The sequence below is a fragment of the Cydia fagiglandana genome, chromosome 2 (assembly GCF_963556715.1).
Source record: "Cydia fagiglandana chromosome 2, ilCydFagi1.1, whole genome shotgun sequence".
Taxonomy (NCBI): Eukaryota; Metazoa; Arthropoda; class Insecta; order Lepidoptera; family Tortricidae; genus Cydia; species Cydia fagiglandana.
In genome coordinates, this window is record NC_085933.1 from 20418771 (window position 1) to 20440794 (window position 22024).

Sequence of the window (22024 nt, forward strand, 5' to 3'; positions counted from 1 at the left end):
TTGGGTTCGTCTTCGAAGTCTCGAAAATCGTGTCCAAGGTTTTAATTTTAAACTAATTAACACAAAAGTTATGGCCAGAAAACCAGTTTTTTAGCCTAAAATTGTTCAACTTTGATGCCAAATATCTCGAAGACAATGAACATTAAAGTAAATATGGGCTATATTGCTTAAAGCCGTTGCTGTTAAAATGATAAGCTACAAAAAACATTAGAAAACCAAGGGATTCAGATCGAAGGTCATTGGCGTGGGGGAGCCCCTTAATAGATCTAGAAACGAAGAAAGTGACGTTTTTGTTTGAAGAAACGTCACATTTGACACTTACAGATCTAATCCATATCGTTTCTAGAATTATTATTTGACGTATCTTAGAGTTCGAATCGGGCCGACAGGTAGTCCATCTCGCGGGCGAGATCCTGTCGCGCCAGTCATTTGCAAGGCCTACCTTTAATGTAGAGGTTGACTGTCCGGTTGACTTTGGCCACGTGGTTTGCGGCCACGCAAGTGTATGTGCCGCAGTGATCCAACGAGACGTTCTTAATTATCAGCACGCTGAACACTTCAAGACTCCTCTCCACTATCTGAAAATGACACACAATTAGTACCAGGATTCCAAGTGACCACGTACAAACAGCAGCAATCCTAACTGTACAAGTGTACATAGGCGGACCATTGTACAAAAGGCATAAGGTCCACCGATGTACAGTTACCAGTGTGGGCGATGGTACCTTAAGACACAAGACCCCCAACAAGATTAACCGACAGTCATTGTGGCGATTCTTAGTGAGATATGAAGATAATGATGATAATAATCTAAAGGCGTTGTAAAATGTAGGTTACATATTTATAAACAATTTACTTTTATTAATGGAGTAAATAAAAATACATGTTGTTTTAAGAACAGAATTTTTAAGAGGTTATGTTTCGGATTGTATTAGTGTTTTAAGTACCTAGTTTTGTAATGTCAAAATCGAGTAATATTTCAGAACAAAATGGTTTGGTTGCCAACGCCGGCCACTCCAAGGGACGTAGCCATGCGGTAGAATGAGATAGCAATATCACTTGCTCCTTCCTTTGGAGTGGCCGGCGTTGGCCCATCGTGTAGAGGAGCCATTACAGAAATCTCCTAAAAGTTACAGTTAATGAAATACAAAGTAAATACTGAAGTAAATGTAAATTGCATCAATGCAAACATCATTGCAAAACTATTTAATATCCAATAATATTAATAATACTTCTACAAATAGTACAGTCAGCATCGAAAACAGCGGATCAGCTGCGCGTCAAATATATCTACCATAGAGTTCAACAAGAAAAGCTATGCCTCTGTATACAGGGTGGCTAAAAAATAACTGCATTCCTGTAGCCAGGGAGGTTTTGGGATTATACTGAGCAACTTTTAGTATGGGACCAACCCCGAAAACGCGAAAAAAATTTACCCTTCCATAGAAAATAGACCAGCCAAAATGTATGAAACCACAAAAAAATATCCGCGATTTGCGACGGTTGTAAAAGTTGCTCAATACAATTTCAAAACCTCCCTGGCAACGGTAATGCAGTTATTTTTTAGCTATCATGATTGTATATAGAACAATTACACTGGCAGATACTTTTAAATGCAAACTGTAGAGATACATATCTGTTTGGAAAAATATTACAGGGTGGCAGGAACTTTTGGCGGGCTATTTCGTCCGTTAATATTGAAGCTGATTGTACCTGCTCTCGAATAATTATTGAAATGGAAATTAACCCGTAATACTGCTAAGTAAAAGCTGTTTTCAACTCCAATCATCAATAATAATTATTTGTTTGGCTCGGTTTTGTTGTTTTAACATTATTATGCAAATATACGTCACTATTATCAACAGATAATTGTAATAAACTGTAAATTTATTTTATTACATAGGTAGGTAATCAAGTGAACAAAGCGACGAATGAATCTAAGTTATATGATGATAAACAGATATTAATATAATAACAAAACTTCCGTGAGACACAGACATATTAAATATATTAAGAACGGGTCACTCACGTATTTTAAGTCGAAAAACGCTCGACATGTTTCACTCCGTACCGAGGAGTGTCATCAGGAGCTTGCGTTTACGGTGACGGACCGGCGCAGACTGCGGGCCGCAGCTCTCCGCGCCCGATGACTCGGCGCAGGCGCCGGTGGCGGCAGGGGGAGCGAGGAACTACCCTCGTTTATGGCATTATTGTCAAATGATGGGTTGCACACAACACTCACTACGTCATTCGCTAATGGTTCGTCCATACTGTCCACCGACGTAGTACCCAAAACAGTTTTCCAGCTTGTAGGCACTGACCAACCACAATCACGGTTAAAATTCGGATGACGACGTTTTTCGACTTAAAATACGTGAGTGACCCGTTCTTAATATATTTAATATAGATATTAATATAGTTACTTATCTAGCCGAATAAAATCTCGAGATTTGCATGAAATGGGCTAGATACTTTTCTCCAAGACTACATGTAGATATCGTAGATTTGAGCGCAATGCGAACGAAATAACCGTATCTGAGTAATATATTCATATCAAAATTAGATTTTAAAAGTTTGAATACTGATAGTGATATAGGTATACTGCATACTTTATTTTGTAGGTTGATTGTGACTTGTTATCAAAGAAGCAGGGGTGTTACGAGTATTCAAAGGGCTCTGAGTTTTATCTCTTGGCACCAGAAGTGCGGAATAAGTATAAAATTTGTCTGAAGCTATTATTTTAATAAAGTTACTCTGGGTGCTACTAAATCTTGGCAAACCTCTCTAGTTGTCGTAAAGTGCACAGCATTTGTGTTATAAAAAGAGAAGACAATAGTAAATAGCGAGCTAATCAACTCGGTTAAGCTATGTTTTGAGGAAGTTTATGAATTCGTTTGTTTTTATTTGTTCCATTAACATTTTTATCAAGCAAAATTTTTTGGCATAAATTTCATTTTTGGTGCAAGCTATTATCGCTGATTGTACTTTTCTTACGACAGACAACTAATACTCATCGAGACAATTCTAAAAACCCCAAACACAATTAAGTTGCGTTGTTTCATCACAGATCAGCTCGATGGTACCATAATATTGCATTGTCATCCGATTTATATGTGGATTTATACATGCATCCAAAATTTCAGCTCAATCGGAAACCGGGAAGTGGATCAAATTTAACTTGCAAGATTTGATTACATACAGACAGACAACGGTCAGGTGAAACTAAATAAAAACTTGTAATAAAAAGCAGAACTATTATTATGAAATAATTTCAAGGGCTTTCCTTATCAGGAATATGATATAAACGATGAAATAGGTAGGTAACACAGTTTAAATGTGTTATAAAATATAACATCACCTTTAGGTGATTCGGTATTTTCTTCCCATCCTTTAACCACGAGTAATACACAGGAGAATCCCCGCTCTTCAAATTACAATGTATCTGCACTATTTGTCCTTCTTGCAAGTCAGATGCCAGCAAAATCTCTTCCAGCTGAGGTGCTTCCACGACTTGTAATTCAAAAGATCTCTTAGCCATCTCCCCTGAAGGGCTCCTCACGACGCAAGCATAGCTACCACCATTATCATTCTTGTTTACTTTAGCTATGTTTAATACACCATCGGTTGTTACTGTAGCGTCTCTTTTGATTCTTAACTTGGGTTTTCTGCCAAATATTTCTATGCTGGAGGGCACGGAGCGTCGGTAGCGACTGGACTGTGATATGTCGGGCTTGATTTCTTTGCCCTTGTATTCCCACGTGATTTCTCTGGAATCAAAATGAGTTTAAGTACCTATTTACTTATACACCGTGTTTTTATTGAATTCCGTTAACTTCGGGGTATGGTTAAGTACGTTTAAGAGAACTAAATGGCATAGGTAATTAATTTTCAAAAAAAAATATTTTTTTTCTTTTTTTTTGTGAAAAAAAAAATAAGTTTATAAATTAATTAAATGTAGCATACCTAAAATAGCGTTGCTGTAACACGGGCATTACATTTAACTCAACCAAACAATTGAAATCTGTGACATATCAATGTTATTTCGAACATTGATCGACCGAGATTGTACTTAAGTTTAGTAGCAAATGTATGAACTCATTCTAAACACTAATCAATATGTAAACCGGCCCTAAGGCAAGTGTACACGCTTGTAGAGGCCTTATAGGAAAAAAATAAATTATTGATTATCTCCGAAATGGAGTTAATTAGAATATCGGTGTCTTTGAGAAAGTTACTTGATTTAAGCTCAGGAATGCACCCTTGAAATTAACGGAAATCAAAAATATTAATATTTCACCATTAGTGAAATTTTATCACATGATCACATTAAGTTACATCAGATATATATGGCAAATTAGAATGTTTTTATACTTCAAATGTACGACCCTTTTCTCGTTGTCGTTATACAACCCAGAAACCTTTTTTACAAATGAAATACATGATAAAAGGTACCTCACGGGGTAGCCGTAGTAAGGGCACCTGAGAGTGACACTCTGCCCGCTTTGAACCTTGAATGGGGGCAACGTACGGATATACGGGGGACCTGTAACAAACATGTGTTGTACAAGATCTATTTTTTATTTTTAACGTTCCGTGGCTAATAATAGACACAACATCCGGCGTATTATGAATAGCTTTATCCATCTTTATCCACGTGATAAAATAACTGTCACGTTTTAACACCGTGGGATAGAAAGTGACGGACACCGTTTTATCACGCTGTCACGTAGACAAGAACGACCATCATATCCGTAAAGGATTCAACAGGTAACAGAATAGTGCCATCATGACCCATGACTATCCGTTGTAGGTCTGTTTGCGGTGTAGTTCAGGCGACCCTGAGCATTGCAAGGGTAATATAGGTACCTATAATTTGACGGCTTAATATTAAACACGTTACTAACCTACGAATTTATAAATAAAATAAATCAGGAGTTTCGTTAATAATAGACAACTAGAAGGTAAGTACTTAAATCAGTTTACTCGAGTGCAGTTATGAAATGACCACTGGAAATGACAAGCAACAGAAACACAACTTTCTGTGAATGCTTTTACAGTAGTACCTAGGTATTCCCGAGTGCGTCATTATCTCTTTATAAATATAGTTTCATTTCTTTATAAATATAGATGGTCTATCTACGATAAAACGATTTAGATTATTTTGAATATATCGCAATAATATGGGTATGCGTGGTACATTTTATCTGCAACAAACAGGCACATTTCGCATTCCGCGTCTAAAATATTCAATCTTCAGCGTCACCAGTTGCAGTAAAATAGCACAAATCTAAACTTCGTACGCTTGAATTTAGACTTTATATCACGCATACAAAGGTGATTTTGTGTTGCTTTCCCTATGTTATCGAGAATGATCGATCGTGCCTTGTAGTTATACTGCAAGTTTTAGGTTTATTTATCTTGTGAAGTAAGTTTGCCTGGGAAGGGAAACTTTCGTACAATAGTCTATCTACAACTATCTATGCATAGTTCTGACTACCATATTTTGAAATCTGTGAGGCATGTTGACGCAAAAAGTCTTTTCAAAAAAAAAAGTAAAAAAAAAGTCGTCTTTTTTTTGTCAGTTATCAGAACTTGGGTATCTATGGAAAGCCACATATAGGTAAGTACGTAAACAAGCTTTCGTCATACACACATATTTACTTAATTATACAACATTAATAGGGACATGTTCAGTTCCAAGAGAAGGCTCGGTTCGGTATCAATACCTACGGTAATAAATGCCGTCATGATGGATCAACTGTCTGTAATAGCTCTTCATAATGAGCAACGCAATGTTGACCATACTAGTATTGGTATTCAATCTCGACGTCACTACACCGTCGAGGGCCATCGTTCAAAGATAGATACTTTGTTTTAGGTGGAATAGTTTAAGATAAATAGATATACTGACCATATACATTTATCCGGTCATGGTGCGCCAACTGAGTTTCTCCATGGTGAGCAACACACGCGTACAGGCCTCCATCGTCTACCCGAATATGTGATATGTTCAGTTGTGACGTCACCCCGCCATTGGGAGACAACGTTTGGCTGATGCCGTATCTGTGGATAAAAAACAGACTTCAAAAACGACAAAATAAAATAATTATTAATATCCCTTTTATGCACTAGCAACAGATAGTCGCATCTCAATTATCAAAGCCTTGCAGTAGGTACATGTCCAGATATTTTATGCATTAATAAAACACAGATAATATATCTGATGCCGACTTCATCATAAAATTATAATTTTACGACTCAGTCAGTCGTGGATTAGGAGAAGGAGTCTCGGATAAAGCGCTCGAATATTCACAGCATTGTGGCACGAACATACTCCGTACTTGTCCCCACTCCCCAGGGATATACGTGGAAGGAACTGGGTAGACATGAAGGTATACATATATCTAACGATATAATGTACAATTGTACGTATGGTTAATATCTGCAGTTCTGCACCACACCAGCTTGTAAAGGCTCTCTATATTAAACTGTTGCGAAAGTTGCTCCAAAAACGGTTGAGAAAGTTGTAACCCCTTAGGGGTTGAATTTCCAAGAACGTTGCAATTACTTTTTTTTGTAATCGGCTATTATGCCTTTCTAAGAAATTTCAAAGCATTTATAATAGGATGAGTATATATTATTTATTTGTATTATGTATATAAGAAACACTTTGTAGGCCATGCTAGTCATACTATCCCTTGATGTCAACTGCTTCATTGTCGCTTCGCTATTTATTGTCGTAATTATTAGTTACCTATAGTTTTATCTTAATAACTCTACTGTAGCCGGTAGCTGCGCCCAACTACGCTCCCTACAGGTGTTCACGGAAGACCAGCGTCAGGTACTACTTCAGTAGGACCCGGCATTATGCTGAGTGTTCACCTTTTTCAGTGTAGGTATAGTTACAGTGTACAAGTTAGTTATAAGTGTTATTTTTTATTTTCCTTTCTTTCTGTGTATGTATTGTATAACTGTGTACTTATACTTACTGAAATAAATGATATTCTATTCTATTCTATAATGGATTAAAATTTTCAACCCCTTTTTAACTCTGTTAGGGGATGAATTTTAGAAAACGCTGAAATTGGTTTTCCTGTCTTCTAAAAATATCCCTAGGTACAAAGATTAAAGTCTACCACTCGATAAAATTTTTGATATCCATACAAACTTTCAACCCCGTTTTCACCACCTTAGGGGATGAATTTTCGAAAACTCTGAAATGAGCTTTCTTGTATTTTAATAATATATCTTTTTACGAAGTTTCAAATTCCTAGCTCAAAAGAAAACTTTAACCCCATACAAACTTTCATCCCCTTTTTAACCCCCTTAGGGGTTGAATTTCTCAAAATCGCTTCTTATCTCTTGTACACTTTATAAATGCAATCTGGTGTGCAAATTTCAACTTTCTGGCTTTTGTAGTTTCGGCTCTGCGTTGATGAATCAGTCAGTCAGTCAGGACACTTGCATATATATATATAGACTAGCTGTTGCCCGCGACTTCGTCCGCGTGGAATCTAATCTTCAACATTTTACATCTGTAGTACCTATAATTTTCATATCCAAGCAATGTTGAAATTAAGTACTTTTCTTTTTTTGGAAGTTGTATGAAATTTTAAGTCAAGTGGATTGATGTTGGTTGCTGAAATTACTTTTCTTGTATTCTCATAATCATACATCGTTATCGCGGGAGCAAATACGATTTGACAATACTGAAAGATTATAAAAAACAGTCAAAAACAGAAATGACATTCGTATAGAGAAACGTTTATACCTACGACCTTAAAATGTATAATTATTTTATTGAATATCAATGCTATCTTACCTCCATACTTGACTTGATTGGTACTTAAAAAGATTACCTATTAGGTACGCAACCTTATCAGTCAATTTAGACATTTGTCAATCTTGACTGATCTTTATTTGTAACAACATAATCAAATAGAAGTTGCCTTTAAAATGCCTCGAAGGAAAATAACATGTGATGAATTTGTGGGGTTGTTTATACAGGATTATCCTGAGCTAGAGGCTCGCGATACAAATCTATTTTGCTCGAAGTGCAATATTAGTTTTTGTAAAACTAAATCTTCCGTGAAACGTCATTTTAACTCTGAAAGACACACTTCTCTCAAAAAAGATTTTAGGTTGGAACTGACAAAATTTCTAGTAAGCTGTAACATACCGTGGTCTCAAATAGAGAACCCTGTATTTAAAAATTTCATTGAAGATTGTGTATCTGGAAAATTTGAAAAAACTGTTCAGGTCCCTTCAGAATGTTTGCTGAGGCAGACTTGCGTGAATGAATTATACGACAAAGAGATGGATATAATTAGAGACGAATTAAAAGACGCGTATATATATGTAAGTGTTGATGAAACCACAGATGCTATAGGTCATCAAATCGCTAACGTTATAGTAGGTGCTATGCTTGAAGATGATGTTGGAACTCCACACGTGCTGTCAAGCAAATGTTTAAATGAAACGAACAATATCAGTATAACTAATACTGTAAAAAATGCCCTGGATGATTTGTGGGGCCCTGGTCACAATAAGCATGACAAGGTGTTGTTGTTATTGACTGATGGTGTGGGGTATATGTTGAAAGCTGGCAGAAATTTGAAAACACTTTTTCCGAACATTGTCCATGTTACATGTTTAGCCCATGCTCTTAACAGAGTTGCCGATCAAGTTCGTGTTCTTTTTCCAGAAGTTAACCTATTAATTTCAAATGTAAAGAAAGTATTTCGCAAATCTCCGAAAAGAGTAAAAGCATTAAGAGAAATGTTTAATGGAATTCCTTTGCCTCCAAACCCAACAATTATTCGCTGGGAAACATGGATCGAGGCTACCACTTACTACAACAAGTATTTTGATGAAATAAAAAGCGTTATAGACACATTTCGTAATTCAGACGCACAGTGCATCGTCAAAGCAAAAAAATCTTTACTCAGTGCAAAAGTTCGAAAAGATGTAAATTTCATAGCAAAGTATCTGCAAGTAATACCAGATGCTATAAATAAACTGCAGTGCCAAAATCTATCTCTTAGTGAAAGTTTGACCATAGTACAAAATACATACAAACATATATCCAAATTAATTTTGAATAAAGATGGAAAACAGATTTTAAAAAAGTTCAAAGTGGTTTTGCAGAAAAATGCCGGATATGAAGTTATGAAAAAAATGTGTGAACTGATATCGGAGAAGGAGATAGTACTAGATTCAACGATATATCGTTCTACATTTGATTACTTCCGTCGTTTTAAAAACGCACCCATTACAACAGTAGCAGTCGAAAGATCATTTAGCCAATTAAAATGGATATTTACTGCACGACGCCGCAGATTAAGAGTAGAAAACATAGAGAAAATTTATGTCGTATATTACGAAAATCACTTAAGATCAACAAAAATTAAATAATGTTGTACAAAATAAATCATGAATATTTATTTGATATGTCGATTCCGGGTCATTATTTACTAACAGAGTGTAAAGCAAGATTTATGAACATTATGCAACAAAAACTTCGTGCTATGTATGATGAACTTCTTGGAGGCTTATAATGTGTAGGCAGAAAGGTCTGTTTTTACTAAACGGGCAGTCTGTTTTACCACTTCTTTAATAAATTTATATTTGCTCCCGCGATAACGATGTATGCTCATAATAGGTATCTATGCCCTTATACAAAGACTCAAGTTCCGCATTCCGCACTCACAAAATACCTGATACAAACTTTCAACCCCTTTCTCACCACCTTGGGAGATGATTTTCAAAAATGCTTGAATTCGTTTTCATGTTTTTTAATTTATTACCTTCCTAGCTTAAAATTAAATTTACACCCCAAGACGAATTTTCATCCCCTTTTTAGCCCCCTTAGGGATTGAATTTCCAAAAACGTTGCAATTACTTTTTTTTGTAATCGGCTATTATGTCTTTCTAAGAAGTTTCAAAGCATTTGTAATGGATTCAAACTTTGAACCCCATTTTAACCCTGTTAGGGGATGAATTTTACAAATCGCTGAAATCACTTTTATTGTCTTCTAATAATATCCTCAAATACAAAGATTCAAATCGAAAAAATGCATGATATCCATACAAACTTTCAACCCCGTTTTCATGAATTTTCAAAAACGCTGAAATTAGTTTTCTTGTATTTTAATATAATACCTTTTTACAAAGTCTCAAGTTCCTAGCTTCAAATAAAATTTGCACCTGAAGACGAACTTTCATCCCCTTTTTAACCCCCTTAGGGGTTGAATTTCCAAGAACGTTGCAATTACTTTTTTTTTTGTAATCGGCTATTATGCCTTTCTAAGAATTATCAAAGCATTTGTAATGGATTTAAACTTTGAAACCTATTTTAACCCTGTTAGGGGATGAATTTTACAAAACGCTGAAATTACTTTTATTTTCTTCTAATAGTATCCCCAAATACAAAGATTCAAGTCCCGCGCTCGAAAAAATGTTTGATATCCATACAAACTTTCAATCCCTTTTTCACCACCTTAGGGGATGAATTTTCAAAAACGCTAAAATGAGTTTTCTTGTATTTTAATCTAAAACGTTTTTACAAAGTTTCAAGTTCCTTGCTTAAAATAAAATTTGCACCCGCAGACGAACTTCCATCCCCTTTTTAACCCCCTTAGGGGTTGAAATTCCAAGAACGTTGCAATCACTTTTCTTTGTAATCGGCTATTATGCCTTTCTAAGAAGTTTCAAAACCATTTGTAATGGATTCAAACTTTCAACCCCTTTTTAACCCTGTTAGGGGATGAATTTTACAAAACGCTGAAATTACTTTTCCTGTCTTCTAATAATATCCCTAAATACAAAGATTCAAGTCCCACACTCGAAAAAATGTTTGATATCCATACAAATTTTCAACCCCTTTTTCACCACCTTAGGGATTGCATTTTCAAAAACGCTGAAATAAGTTTTCTTGTATTTTAATAATATATCTTTTAACAAAGTTTCAAATTCGTAGCTCAAAAGAAAACTTTAACCCCATACCAACTTTCATCCCCTTTTTAACCCTGTTAGGGGATGAATTTTACAAAACGCTGAAATCACTTTTATTGTCTTCTAAGAATATCCCCAAATACAAAGATTCCAGTCCCGCGCTCGAAAAATTTTTTGATATCCATACAACCTTTCAACCCCTTTTTCACCACCTTGGGGGATGAATTTTCTAAAACACTGAAATTAGTTTTCTTGTATTTGAATTTGATACTTTTTTACAAAGTTTCAAGTTCCTAGCTTAAAATAAAATTTGCACCGGAAGACGAACTTTCATCCCCTTTTTAACCCCCTTAGGGGTTGTATTTCCAAAAACGTTGCAATCACTTTTTTTGTAATCGGCTATTATGCCTTTCTACGAAGTTTCAAAGCATTTGTAATTGATTAAATTTTTCAAACCCTTTTTAACCCTGTTAGGGGATGAATTTTACAAAACGCTGAAATTACTTTTCCTGTCTTCTAATAATATCCCTAAATACAAAGATTCAAGTCCACCACTTGAAATTTTTTTTGATATCCATACAAACTTTCAACCCCTATTTCACCACCTTAGGGGATGAATTTTCAAAAACGCTGAAATTAGTTTACTTGTATTTTAATAATATATCTTTTTACGAAGTTTCAAATTCCTAGCTTAAAAGAAAACTTTAACCCCATACAAAGTTTCATCCCCTTTTTAACCCCCTTAGGGGTTGAATTTCTCAAAATCGCTTCTTATCTCTTGTACACTTTATAAATGCAATCTGGTGTGCAAATTTCAACTCTCTGGCTTTTGTAGTTTCGGCTCTGCGTTGATGAATCAGTCAGTCAGTCAGTCAGGACACTTGCATTTATATATATAGAAGAAATAGATTGTTTATAACTCAAAACTAAAAATTCATTGATGGAAAGTTACTGCTTATCGAAATGTATAGGTAAAGCCGTCCAGCGTCCATTATAAGTGCCAAACATTACATTAACTAACTGCCGAATTGAAATCATGAGTTTTTGTTTCGACTTTACATATCTAATACAATAAATATAATGTTCCTTTTAGTGATATACTTATTTATTTATAAGGCAGATACAAACGTTAAAAATAAAAATAAACTAACTTATCTATAAAATAAACCTAAACCTTTTTTAATTATATTTTATTTTATTTAGTTTTAGTTTTTAGTTTTAATTTAGGTTCCTTTTAGTTAGTACTAAAACAATCGCACAAAATAGGTAGTAGGTACATAATATATTTTATGCTATGTAACATAACAAAACGAGGGTTTTGCAAATATGCACAAGCATTTTAAATCGCTTGCATTTACAAAACAGTCAGCATTTTACTCTCTTTGTACTTTAAAATGCAACCAAGATCCTATTAGCGCTTTTATACATGCATTAAATCTCTTTACGTAGCGCGGCGTACCTACTCTGATTTACGGACGGTTGCATCTCCGTGGCAATATAATAGGACGCTTTGATATAGTAGGCATAGGCCATTCAAATTGATAAAAATAGCGGTTTGAGGAATTAATTCCCAGCAAGCTAGAAATCATTTTAATACCTTCATTTGGTCCTAAATGCGTAAAATCTGAGTTTGCCCCATCCGAGGAGGTGTGGATAAATTTTGGGAGCCTTGGAAGATGTATTTTTAAAATATTATTTTATCTTGGATTGACAAAACTATTCGATGTAGGAAGAATCTACCGTCAATTACAATGTCACTCCAAGAAAGGTTATTGTGGATCAGACACTGATAGTTTATTTTTCAGATTTTAACACGATTTAACCAAAAAAAAATTCAAAGTAGCGGCCATTTTTTACAATCTTTGACAACGAATTAGATGTCAATTTTTATCATGATTAGAGCAAATTTTCCGTCGAACGTACCATTTTTGAACTACAAGCAAGGAACTGAAAAACAGCAAATATTTTTCCACAACTCCTAGAATGGAGCAAACTCGGATTACACAAATTTCCAGCTTGCTGGGAATTAATTCCTGGAAAAAAATTAATTTGACTGGCCTATAGGGGAGGCAACAAAATTTACCATCACTCACAAGAAAAATGTGACACTATAAGGCTTTGAGATGTGTGGGTTTATTTATGTGTTTCGTGTGAAAGATAGTCTCGTTATAATAGGATTGTTTCGTTTATTTCGGGTTTGGTTTCGTATGACTACAGTTACATAGAGCACGGAATATTTACCATGTAAAGTTCTAATTTCATTCATTTTAATCCAATGAGTTACAATAAATAAATTAATAATGAGCGTGTTACAAAATGTAAGAGAAGAACACGGCGGCCCTTGCAATAATTATATTATTATTGGTAACTATTTTTAACAAATAGAAATAAGAAATTTTCCGCGGTGAACTTATGATCATGAAATTGATGTAAGCTAAAAATTTTATGATATTATCATCATAAGTGAGGTACCTTTTCTTGTAAGTGAAGTTCTTTATAATATTGCTTTGATGTTTCTTAAAATTTGATTCTTTGGGGCCTGTAAAGTATCCCAATACAGAGGATGTCTGCTGTGCAAAGCCTTTCCCCAGACTTCCAATCCTTATAACGCAACTTAGATCATTTACCAGTCACCATAAATTGTTGCTAACAGTAAACATGGACATCAGTAGGTAATTTTACGAGCTAAAGTCATGGACACTGTCCTATTTTTTATCAATTTATCTTTGTCCTTGAATTTGAAAATAAACAAATACAAATGTCTCCCATAAATTGTGCCACAACTGGCAGCATTTCGCAGCGCGACTGAGAGTAGGTACCGAGACTTGCTCGACGCAAGACAAGACTAAATTGCCACTAGAAACAAATGAACGTTGGAGCGACGGCGGATTAAATAAGAAAAATGAAAAAGTTTCAAATTAACTTCTAGTGCAGTTCTCTTAATATTAAATGAACGTCCGGTTGATGTGATTGAAGATTTACGTAATAAAGTTAGTTAGTATGTACCTACCTAATGTACCTTCGGGACTACAAAGTAATGACGCCAAATAACTGAAATAACTTAGGTTGTCTATAGTTCGTTTTTTTAGCATTAGAAAGAACTCCACAGAAGCAAGCGTGCAGTTTTTATCAGGCTCTTTAATTGTTAATAATTATTGAATTAACTAATGTAGGTCAATACATATAATTTACTTCAAATTATTACCGCTAAAAGTGCCGGATTTGGAACCACAAGCTTACTTCTGTGAAGTTCTTTCTAATGCTAAAAAAACGGACTGTAATTCAGCTAGTTAGTAACTGGATACAATTTGATATAATGTATCAGGTAAATATTTCTTCCTACCGAGAAACTACAGTAGAATAATTTTAATGTTTTAAAAGTTAGTTTTCATTTGCACACATTTGCATAATATACTATATTTAATTGACTTTTTTTCTTTCTCTTCTTTGTATTATCAGTTTAAACCGTTTAAAAAAACCTATTGGAGCACAGTACAGTGATTATTTTTGTTAAGTCTTAAGGGCGCCAGTCTTTATAATTTTAGGCTTTGAAATAGGGTTCATTTTTGTGTAGTCCTCTGTACATAATGTCACCTTACATTACATACGTTAACAGAAAAGGTTAAAAGCTCATGCAAACTTCACCTCGAGTCTGTATTTGACGAGATGAGTATGCCGTCCCTCTCCCAGATGAATTTCCCCGGATGCTGTCCGTTCACGGTGCACTGGAGGTGTATCTGTACATAAACGTTTTACTATTATTATCTACTGCTTCGATAAAAAGAGGTAAGTAATTAGCATTCATTAGGTAACGTTAATATTAATTAAAAACTTGAAAATATTTTAATTTTTTATTTTTAATGTCTTGAATTGTAACTGGCTATGGATGGTCTTGGTGGCTCAGATGGCAAAGCGCTGGAGTATCGATCCAGTGATCGTGAGTTCAAGTCTCACCCAAGACAGTAATTTTTCCCACTTTTAAATTTATTCATATCTTAATAGCATCGTTCGCAGATGTTTCTGCTTGTTAAAAACTAGAAAATAATTAAATGTTTTTGTGTAATTTATAATATTCAAAGAAATTGAATAGCTTATATTATTCGTTTATGAATTGAAGTAACTACCGTAGTTTTCAAAACGTATAGGTAACCTATCTTATTAGTCCGAATCCGAACTAAAAGTATATTCGGACTTACGGTAAAGTAACGCAACGTAACTAAGGTACTTACTAAAAAGTTTCTAAAGCTAAATGTAGATAAACTTTAACTTTATCTTCTTACATTTTACCCTCTAGTTTTTGTAGGACAACTTATTAAAGCATATTACACAGTTTCACAACAAGACAACGACAAGACAAGGAAAAAATGTACCAGGGCCCAAAAAGAAAGGTGATAAATTGGTAATGCCAGCAAATTCTTTTCCCAAATTAACCCCTTAGGGACTTGTATCGTAAATAATTCATGTTACTTTGAGCCGACAGGCCACCCCTGTTTATATTGTGTCACTTGTTTTTTTTTCTCTGTTCAAATGCTGTTTGTTTATTAGTTAAATCAGGGACCTTATTTGAGATGTAAAACTGTCAGAGATTTATCATCCACATCATATCAACTCTTTATTTAATCGCATGTTGATTCTATCAAGTTCTGTTTGGGTTTTAAGCTGCGTTTCAACCAGAGATGTACGAGGGATATGTTTTTAAGAACCAATAGAATCACTGTACGCTGAGCGAGAAAAACAAATGAAGTAATTATATTGTTCTTAACAAACACATCCCTCGCAACGCATCCTCACACAGCTCAGGTCGAAACGCAGTCTTAATAGGAAAAAAAGGTTAAACCAAAATTGTCTGTAGCTAAACCCTAACCATCCCCCTAACCCTGGCCATCGCACGATGTGGGTTTTTTTTATTTTTTTTTATTGATATTTAGGACAAGAACCGCCGCAAATAAAAGTTTTTCATAGGAATGCTTACATAAAAAATGGCTAATAACAGTTGTCAATTAATTACATTTTACTAAGAATAACGTAAGTACATAGTATCTAGTAAGTATCTGGATAAACAAACTCCTAACAAAGTCGACTTACGTCAGCTCCTGGCATCACAGTGGTTTCACCGAAGTGCTGCGACATGGTCATGGAAATGCTCCTACGAATTCTCATTGTTCTCGAGTCTGCGGAAAATTTTGGATGAGAAAATATAAACAGAACTAAGCAGTGCAAATATTGCCGCTCATAGGGCCTACCGCAAAAATCAAAAATCGTAATTTCATTATTAAATATCAAATTTCTAGGAAGTTATGGCGTTTGCTTAAAGGATGGCTCACGTTAGACCGGGCCGTGGCCGGTCCGTAGCTTCCATTTCAATGGAAAGCACCACGTGATCACCGATCAGCTGTAATAGAAAATGACATGTCCCGGTTTAGCGTGAGTCATCCTTAACACTTACACATCACTATCAAAATCGCTGCCGACTTAGCTTGGTCTGTCTCTAGCTGCCTCTATATCGCTCTTGCATATTCAAATAGTAGAGAGGCAAATAATGAAATTTTAATTTTACGCCAAATAAATATTTTCATACATACAATATACAGGGTGATTCAGGAGACGTGAGCAGGACTAACACTACGCATTTCGTAAATTATAAGCAACTGTTTCGTATCAGTATTAGTGGGGTTAACGTTAATTTTCTAGTCGTGTTGAAAAAAAAACTTATTAATTTATTTACGACATGCATGGTCACCCTGCAATTAGAATACTAAACTACCGATATTCTGTGTCAAATTGAATGTCATCACGGTCTGGTTACTTTTGAAAACTCGTATCTCACTCAAATTTGACAGTTTATTTCTTTGTAATCATAATGCTGTCATTACGGTTAAAGAGGTTTTATTATTATTAATTAGGTCTTGTGGGGTGACCATGATTGTAGAGAATTAAATTTGCCCTCGCCAAAAAGTTAAAAAATTGGAAAAAGTGTGGTTGTTTCACCTAAATACGACGGTGATCGATCAATTATCAGTTACTGAGTATGCAGGATTAGTCCTGCTCACGTCTCATGAATCACCCTGTATATATACAGTGGTACAACTAAACGAAATTAATAACTAGCTTAAATCTAAAATTAAATGAATAAAGTATTTTAATATTTTCTATTTCTATTTCTATTAGTAGGTAAATCTTGTCATGTATTCTTTGCAATCCAATTGTTCAAAGTCCAAAAAATATTACTAGACTTGGACCACGCTAAGTATGCACTGACTTGGCAGAGACAATGTATTCTTATTCCATAAGAGCATCATACTTGACGTTTGACTTGCATGAAAACTTAGCGTGCTTGGACTCTATTTTACACTGTCAACAGTAATAGCATCACTTAACCTTCTTCAGCCTTTCAAAACTTTTATTATATGACTTACCAACTGTAGACGGGTTAAATAATGATCTGTAACAAAAAATATTCTATAAAAATGTGATCATATGAGTATGACTTACTTATGAAATAGCAAAACACAGGTGTAAAGGCATAAACAATTGACATTCGCTTATACTTTTCGTCATATCAGCTAGGTATGTGATAACTCTGGTCTAAAAATACCATCTCACCGGTACCATCCCTCCTCATCCCGTTCATAACCCAACTGCCCTCGTAATCCCTATTCACCCCATTTTCCCATTTTACGGTAGTTAATCAGTACAAAAGCGTAATCGATTAAATCGCAATGAAACGGGTCAGAGAATTTGTAATGAAACAATACTCAACTGTAAATGAATAACAAGCGAGTAAAACTGACAAGACCGGTATAATATAAACATTCAGAAACAGATATATAGAGCAAAATTTTAAATTTCCTTCTTTTCTAAAGTACAGTTTAATATATTTTACAGTGATGATAAATTTCATAGAAATTGCGCTTCTCTGAAACATACCCTTCTCTAACAATTAACGAGGCGTCGTTTGTTACCGTACAAGTAACATATACCCAGAAACATTAATTGGCATTATTTATGACAATAATTAATCGCATATTTATTTAAAATGTACCTAGTTATTTTGAACATTTACTTTATAGTTATTAACTTGAAAAATAACATGGTTAAATGAGCAACTCCTATAATTTAAACGATATTCAATTTTACTCAAAGAAAGTTACAATGGTAGGTACATTTCTATAAAACTAAATCGTTTGTTTTGAAAGTGATACCTTCACGAATTACTGTAGTCTTCCTTCGTGTTTGACACTTACATAGGTACATATTCACTAAAGTGTGTTCTATTCTACCTAAGTATGTAGAAGACCATATGAAAAACAACAATATATTAGGTATATTTCAATAAACATTTTGTCCATCTTGCGACTTAAATCACTTATTCGCGATATTAAAGTAGGCCCAAAATAATCTTCAATTGCTATTAAATGCCCTATCCCAAATAACTTATCGGATATTCAGTGACTCGGCAACTTACTTCGCAGCCTTTGAAGTAAGTTCCGAGGATAAAGACAAACGGTTGAAGTATGGAAATAGTCATCAAAGGACCGAGTGAAGCGACAAAACGGAGATTATGAAAGGACTTAGCTGAGGTTTCAAGAACGTTTTTTCAAAGGAATAAGATTATGGGGAAAGTTTGCCCTGAACGGACTTTACTATAGTCTTAGGAACGTACTCTCTAACTACTATTTTTTTTGTCTTTTATACATTCACCCCGGCCACGCTTTTACTTAAACAAGCTTTTACTTAGAAAAGTACGTATGTGTTTACACATACGTACTTTTTTTCTATTTTTAAGAATGGGAATAACTCGAAAAAATCGCCAAAATATCTGCAGCGCAAATTGACAATTACAAGTGTTGAGACTGCTGAATGCGTTCAAAATATTTACGAACAAACATTCGACGACGATCGACGGCATGACGTCATGCTATCAAGTTTTCAAAATTAACCTAAAACCAAACGTTCCACTTTTTAACGTTCATTCTTGCTTGTAACGTTGAGCTTTGCTATACTATAGTCCTTAAGGACTATAATTAGGTACCTGATTTTGGTATTTTACCAAAGAAAAATAAAGACAAGTCTTGAGTTACGTCACTAATCTAGCTCAACCTGAATAACAATGAGCCATCGTGTAAGAAACAGAGCTTGTGTTCCTAAGTATTCTCGTATAAGCAGATATAGAAGTTACTTCGCAATATTTATGTTGGGAAGTGTGGTTCACGTGACTTGTTTTATTGTTGTGATAAAACTTCTGTACGTCTGTCGTTATTTTCCCGGCACCCTTACCACGAGAAAGGGTTGTGAATTAACTCTGATTTTAATTTGAATTACTTTCTACATTTATCGTTGTATTTTTGTTTACCAGATTGTGGCAAAGTTTAATTTACATTGTAAAAAAGTAGGTAGCCGTAAAATTAGCTAAATGTTAGTAGGTATGTCTCACGGCAGTTTTAATTCTATTTAAATATATGGAAATTTATTTATTATGGATACTTAAATTTTTTTTAGTATATTTTTTTAGCAAAGGCGCCTTAAATTTATTTATTATGGATACTTAATTTTCTTTTAGTATATTTTTTTACCAAAGGCGCCTTTAAAACCGCCGTTACACTTAACATTGTTTAATTTGAAATACCTGCAAAGTTACGACTATGTAAACGTTTATAAATAGAATTCACGGTCGTAAAGTTTTACCAACGCCCCGTGGTAGGGGTGGAAGTTATAACCCCGAGGGGGTTCGTACTTTCCTTTACGACCACTTATCATTGCGAGGCGGATGATTGCCCTTTATTGACTTTCCAGCATCAAGTGTTAGGAATCGTAAAACGTCGTAATTATGAGCTATTTCATTGCATATAATTATGTGAAACCAGTTGCCTTTCTTTGAAATTATATGGCAGACATGCGTTTCCACTAGAGATGCAACGGATAGTTGTTTGGCCGGATACCGGATATTCGGCCTGACAATCAGCCGAATATCCGGTATCCGGCCGCCGAATATTCAGCCAGTGGAACTATACCTACATTTCGGTTTTTCAGGTGCGCATTCTGCAGGTTTGACCTATTTCCTAGTGAACGTTCGCACAGACACATTTCTAGGTTCGAAATGAGTGCTAGTAATATATAACGCCTATTGATAGATATTTACCTACAATTTTGACCCCAAATTAGTCATAGTTATAACCTAGAATCAAACATACTAGCAATCAAATAAAATCATCAGTGGACGTTCTTAATTTTATCCTTAATTAATTGTATATTCAGAAATTGGGTAATAATGTCAAGAATATTAAGGGCTTTAATAGGGTTTACTACTTAATTAATCACGACATTAATAACTGGAAAACTGACTTGCTTTCTAAGGTTTGATACACGTGTAATCTTTAAATTAAATTAGATGGATTGACCAAAATAGAAACAGATTTTTGAAGTAATTTATAATATCTGTTGGTATAGATTATGCCAATTACAGATATTTTATATCAGCGTCAATACTGCAGCATCGTTGCAATAAGTACTTAGTACTGCTTTTGCAGTCTTCATCCAAATGTCACCTTCAAAGATCATCGTTTTGCTTTCAAATGCATGTATTTGCCGTCCTACTTACAAGCTCATTAGTAGTTCCCAGCCAGAAGGAAGTTTCCAAACTGTCAGCGCCATCGCCAACGAAATTAGTTTCTACTCAGTCACCAATTTTGCTCAAACTACAACATACTTCAGAAACTATGCTAAATAGTTTACAAGGCTCTTTGCATTGCAACTCAAGTCGTAAATGATCAAAGCCCTTTTTGTAATAATACGAGCCCTGATGCATATGTTTTCGTCAGGTGACCCCATTTTTTGAGGTTCTCGCGTTTGTTCAAAAATAATGTTTTTGTTTAAAAATTACTAATATTTAATGCTTATACTAATGTAATTTAATTTTATATGGTAATACTCTGCAATAACTAAATCCAAATACAAGAAATACAGTTTGTACTGAAAGAAAAAAAATAATGATTTTTTATTTATTTTTTGACGGGTAGGATTACAACATATGTGAAAAGGGCTATTACCAGGGAAAGCAGTAAGGCTCTGCCAATGTACTGAAAATTTTGTTTCGAGCCCATGCATGCAGCAGTGCTGTAAGAGAGGACAATATGATTTGGACAACGTTTTTGAAAACTCCTTTTTTTCAGCAATAAAAGTCTCATGCAATTTTATTATACGATCAAAATAAACTACATTAAACATTGCTATTATGGTTCCCATTACTGGGTCATTAACTCATTATATGTTCATGTGTAAAATTTATTAAAATAAACAAAATTGTTGCGCGGAACTAGACGAAATCATTTGCATCGGGGCTCGTACTCGTTTAATCGTGGCTAAAATAATACAGTGTAATTGAAACTAGTAAATGTACCTGAAAGTAAACAAACACATTAAACAAACACATTAAACAAACACATTAAAAAAACATGACATACAGATCAGTAGTCGTCAATTCGCGGTTTCGGGGCTGGTCCCATAGTAAAAGTTGCTCAGTATAATCCCAAATGGTAACATTCCATTTCTAACCGCAGCTGCACTACCGGTACTAAACGCGTCGCTGTTATTGTCAATTTCCATAGTAAAATTGACAGTAGTGCAGTTGTCGTTGGAAATGGAATGTTACCCAAAACCTCCCTGGCAACGAGAATGCACTAATTTTTTGGCCACCGTGTATTAGTTATTCGTCATTACCGACTTACCTCTGAAAAGTAAAGGTTTCCGGATATTGGCTTAGATAGGAGTACTTCTTCGTAGAAGAGGTGACATCTGTAACAGAAGACAATAGCTTGTTGTAATAATATGCAGTTTGACCAAAGCGGAAGAGGGATTTTTAAATAAATACTTAAATATTGTCCTCGATTACTGGCAATGCCAAAGCCGCGAATGGCTTTCTGTAGTTCGTAATTATTATATTCCTCACGGGACGGGCTAAGGAGGAATTTCGTACATTGACCTATCTATCTCTATCGCACACGCGTAATTTAAATGCTGTCTCGCCCATGATGTCGGCGATTAATGACACTGAGCGCAGCGGCGTGCCTACGGT

The 22024-nt window shown here is 34.9% G+C and overlaps 1 protein-coding gene across 1 annotated transcript in view; it reads right to left on the reverse strand.

The window, feature by feature from the left end:
• Positions 1–16119, reverse strand: part of LOC134678121 (cell adhesion molecule Dscam2-like) — a 44623-nt gene extending 28504 nt beyond the window's left edge. Inside the window, exons 1-6 of the mRNA XM_063536572.1 lie at positions 16039–16119; positions 14599–14690; positions 5912–6063; positions 4453–4543; positions 3359–3767; positions 443–578 (exon numbers count right to left, since the gene is read on the reverse strand). Of these exons, the coding sequence (XP_063392642.1) occupies positions 443–578; positions 3359–3767; positions 4453–4543; positions 5912–6063; positions 14599–14690; positions 16039–16113 (955 nt within the window). The 5' untranslated portion in view covers positions 16114–16119. The remainder of the gene's footprint in view (positions 1–442; positions 579–3358; positions 3768–4452; positions 4544–5911; positions 6064–14598; positions 14691–16038) is intronic.
• Between the last annotated feature and the right edge of the window lie 5905 nt (positions 16120–22024).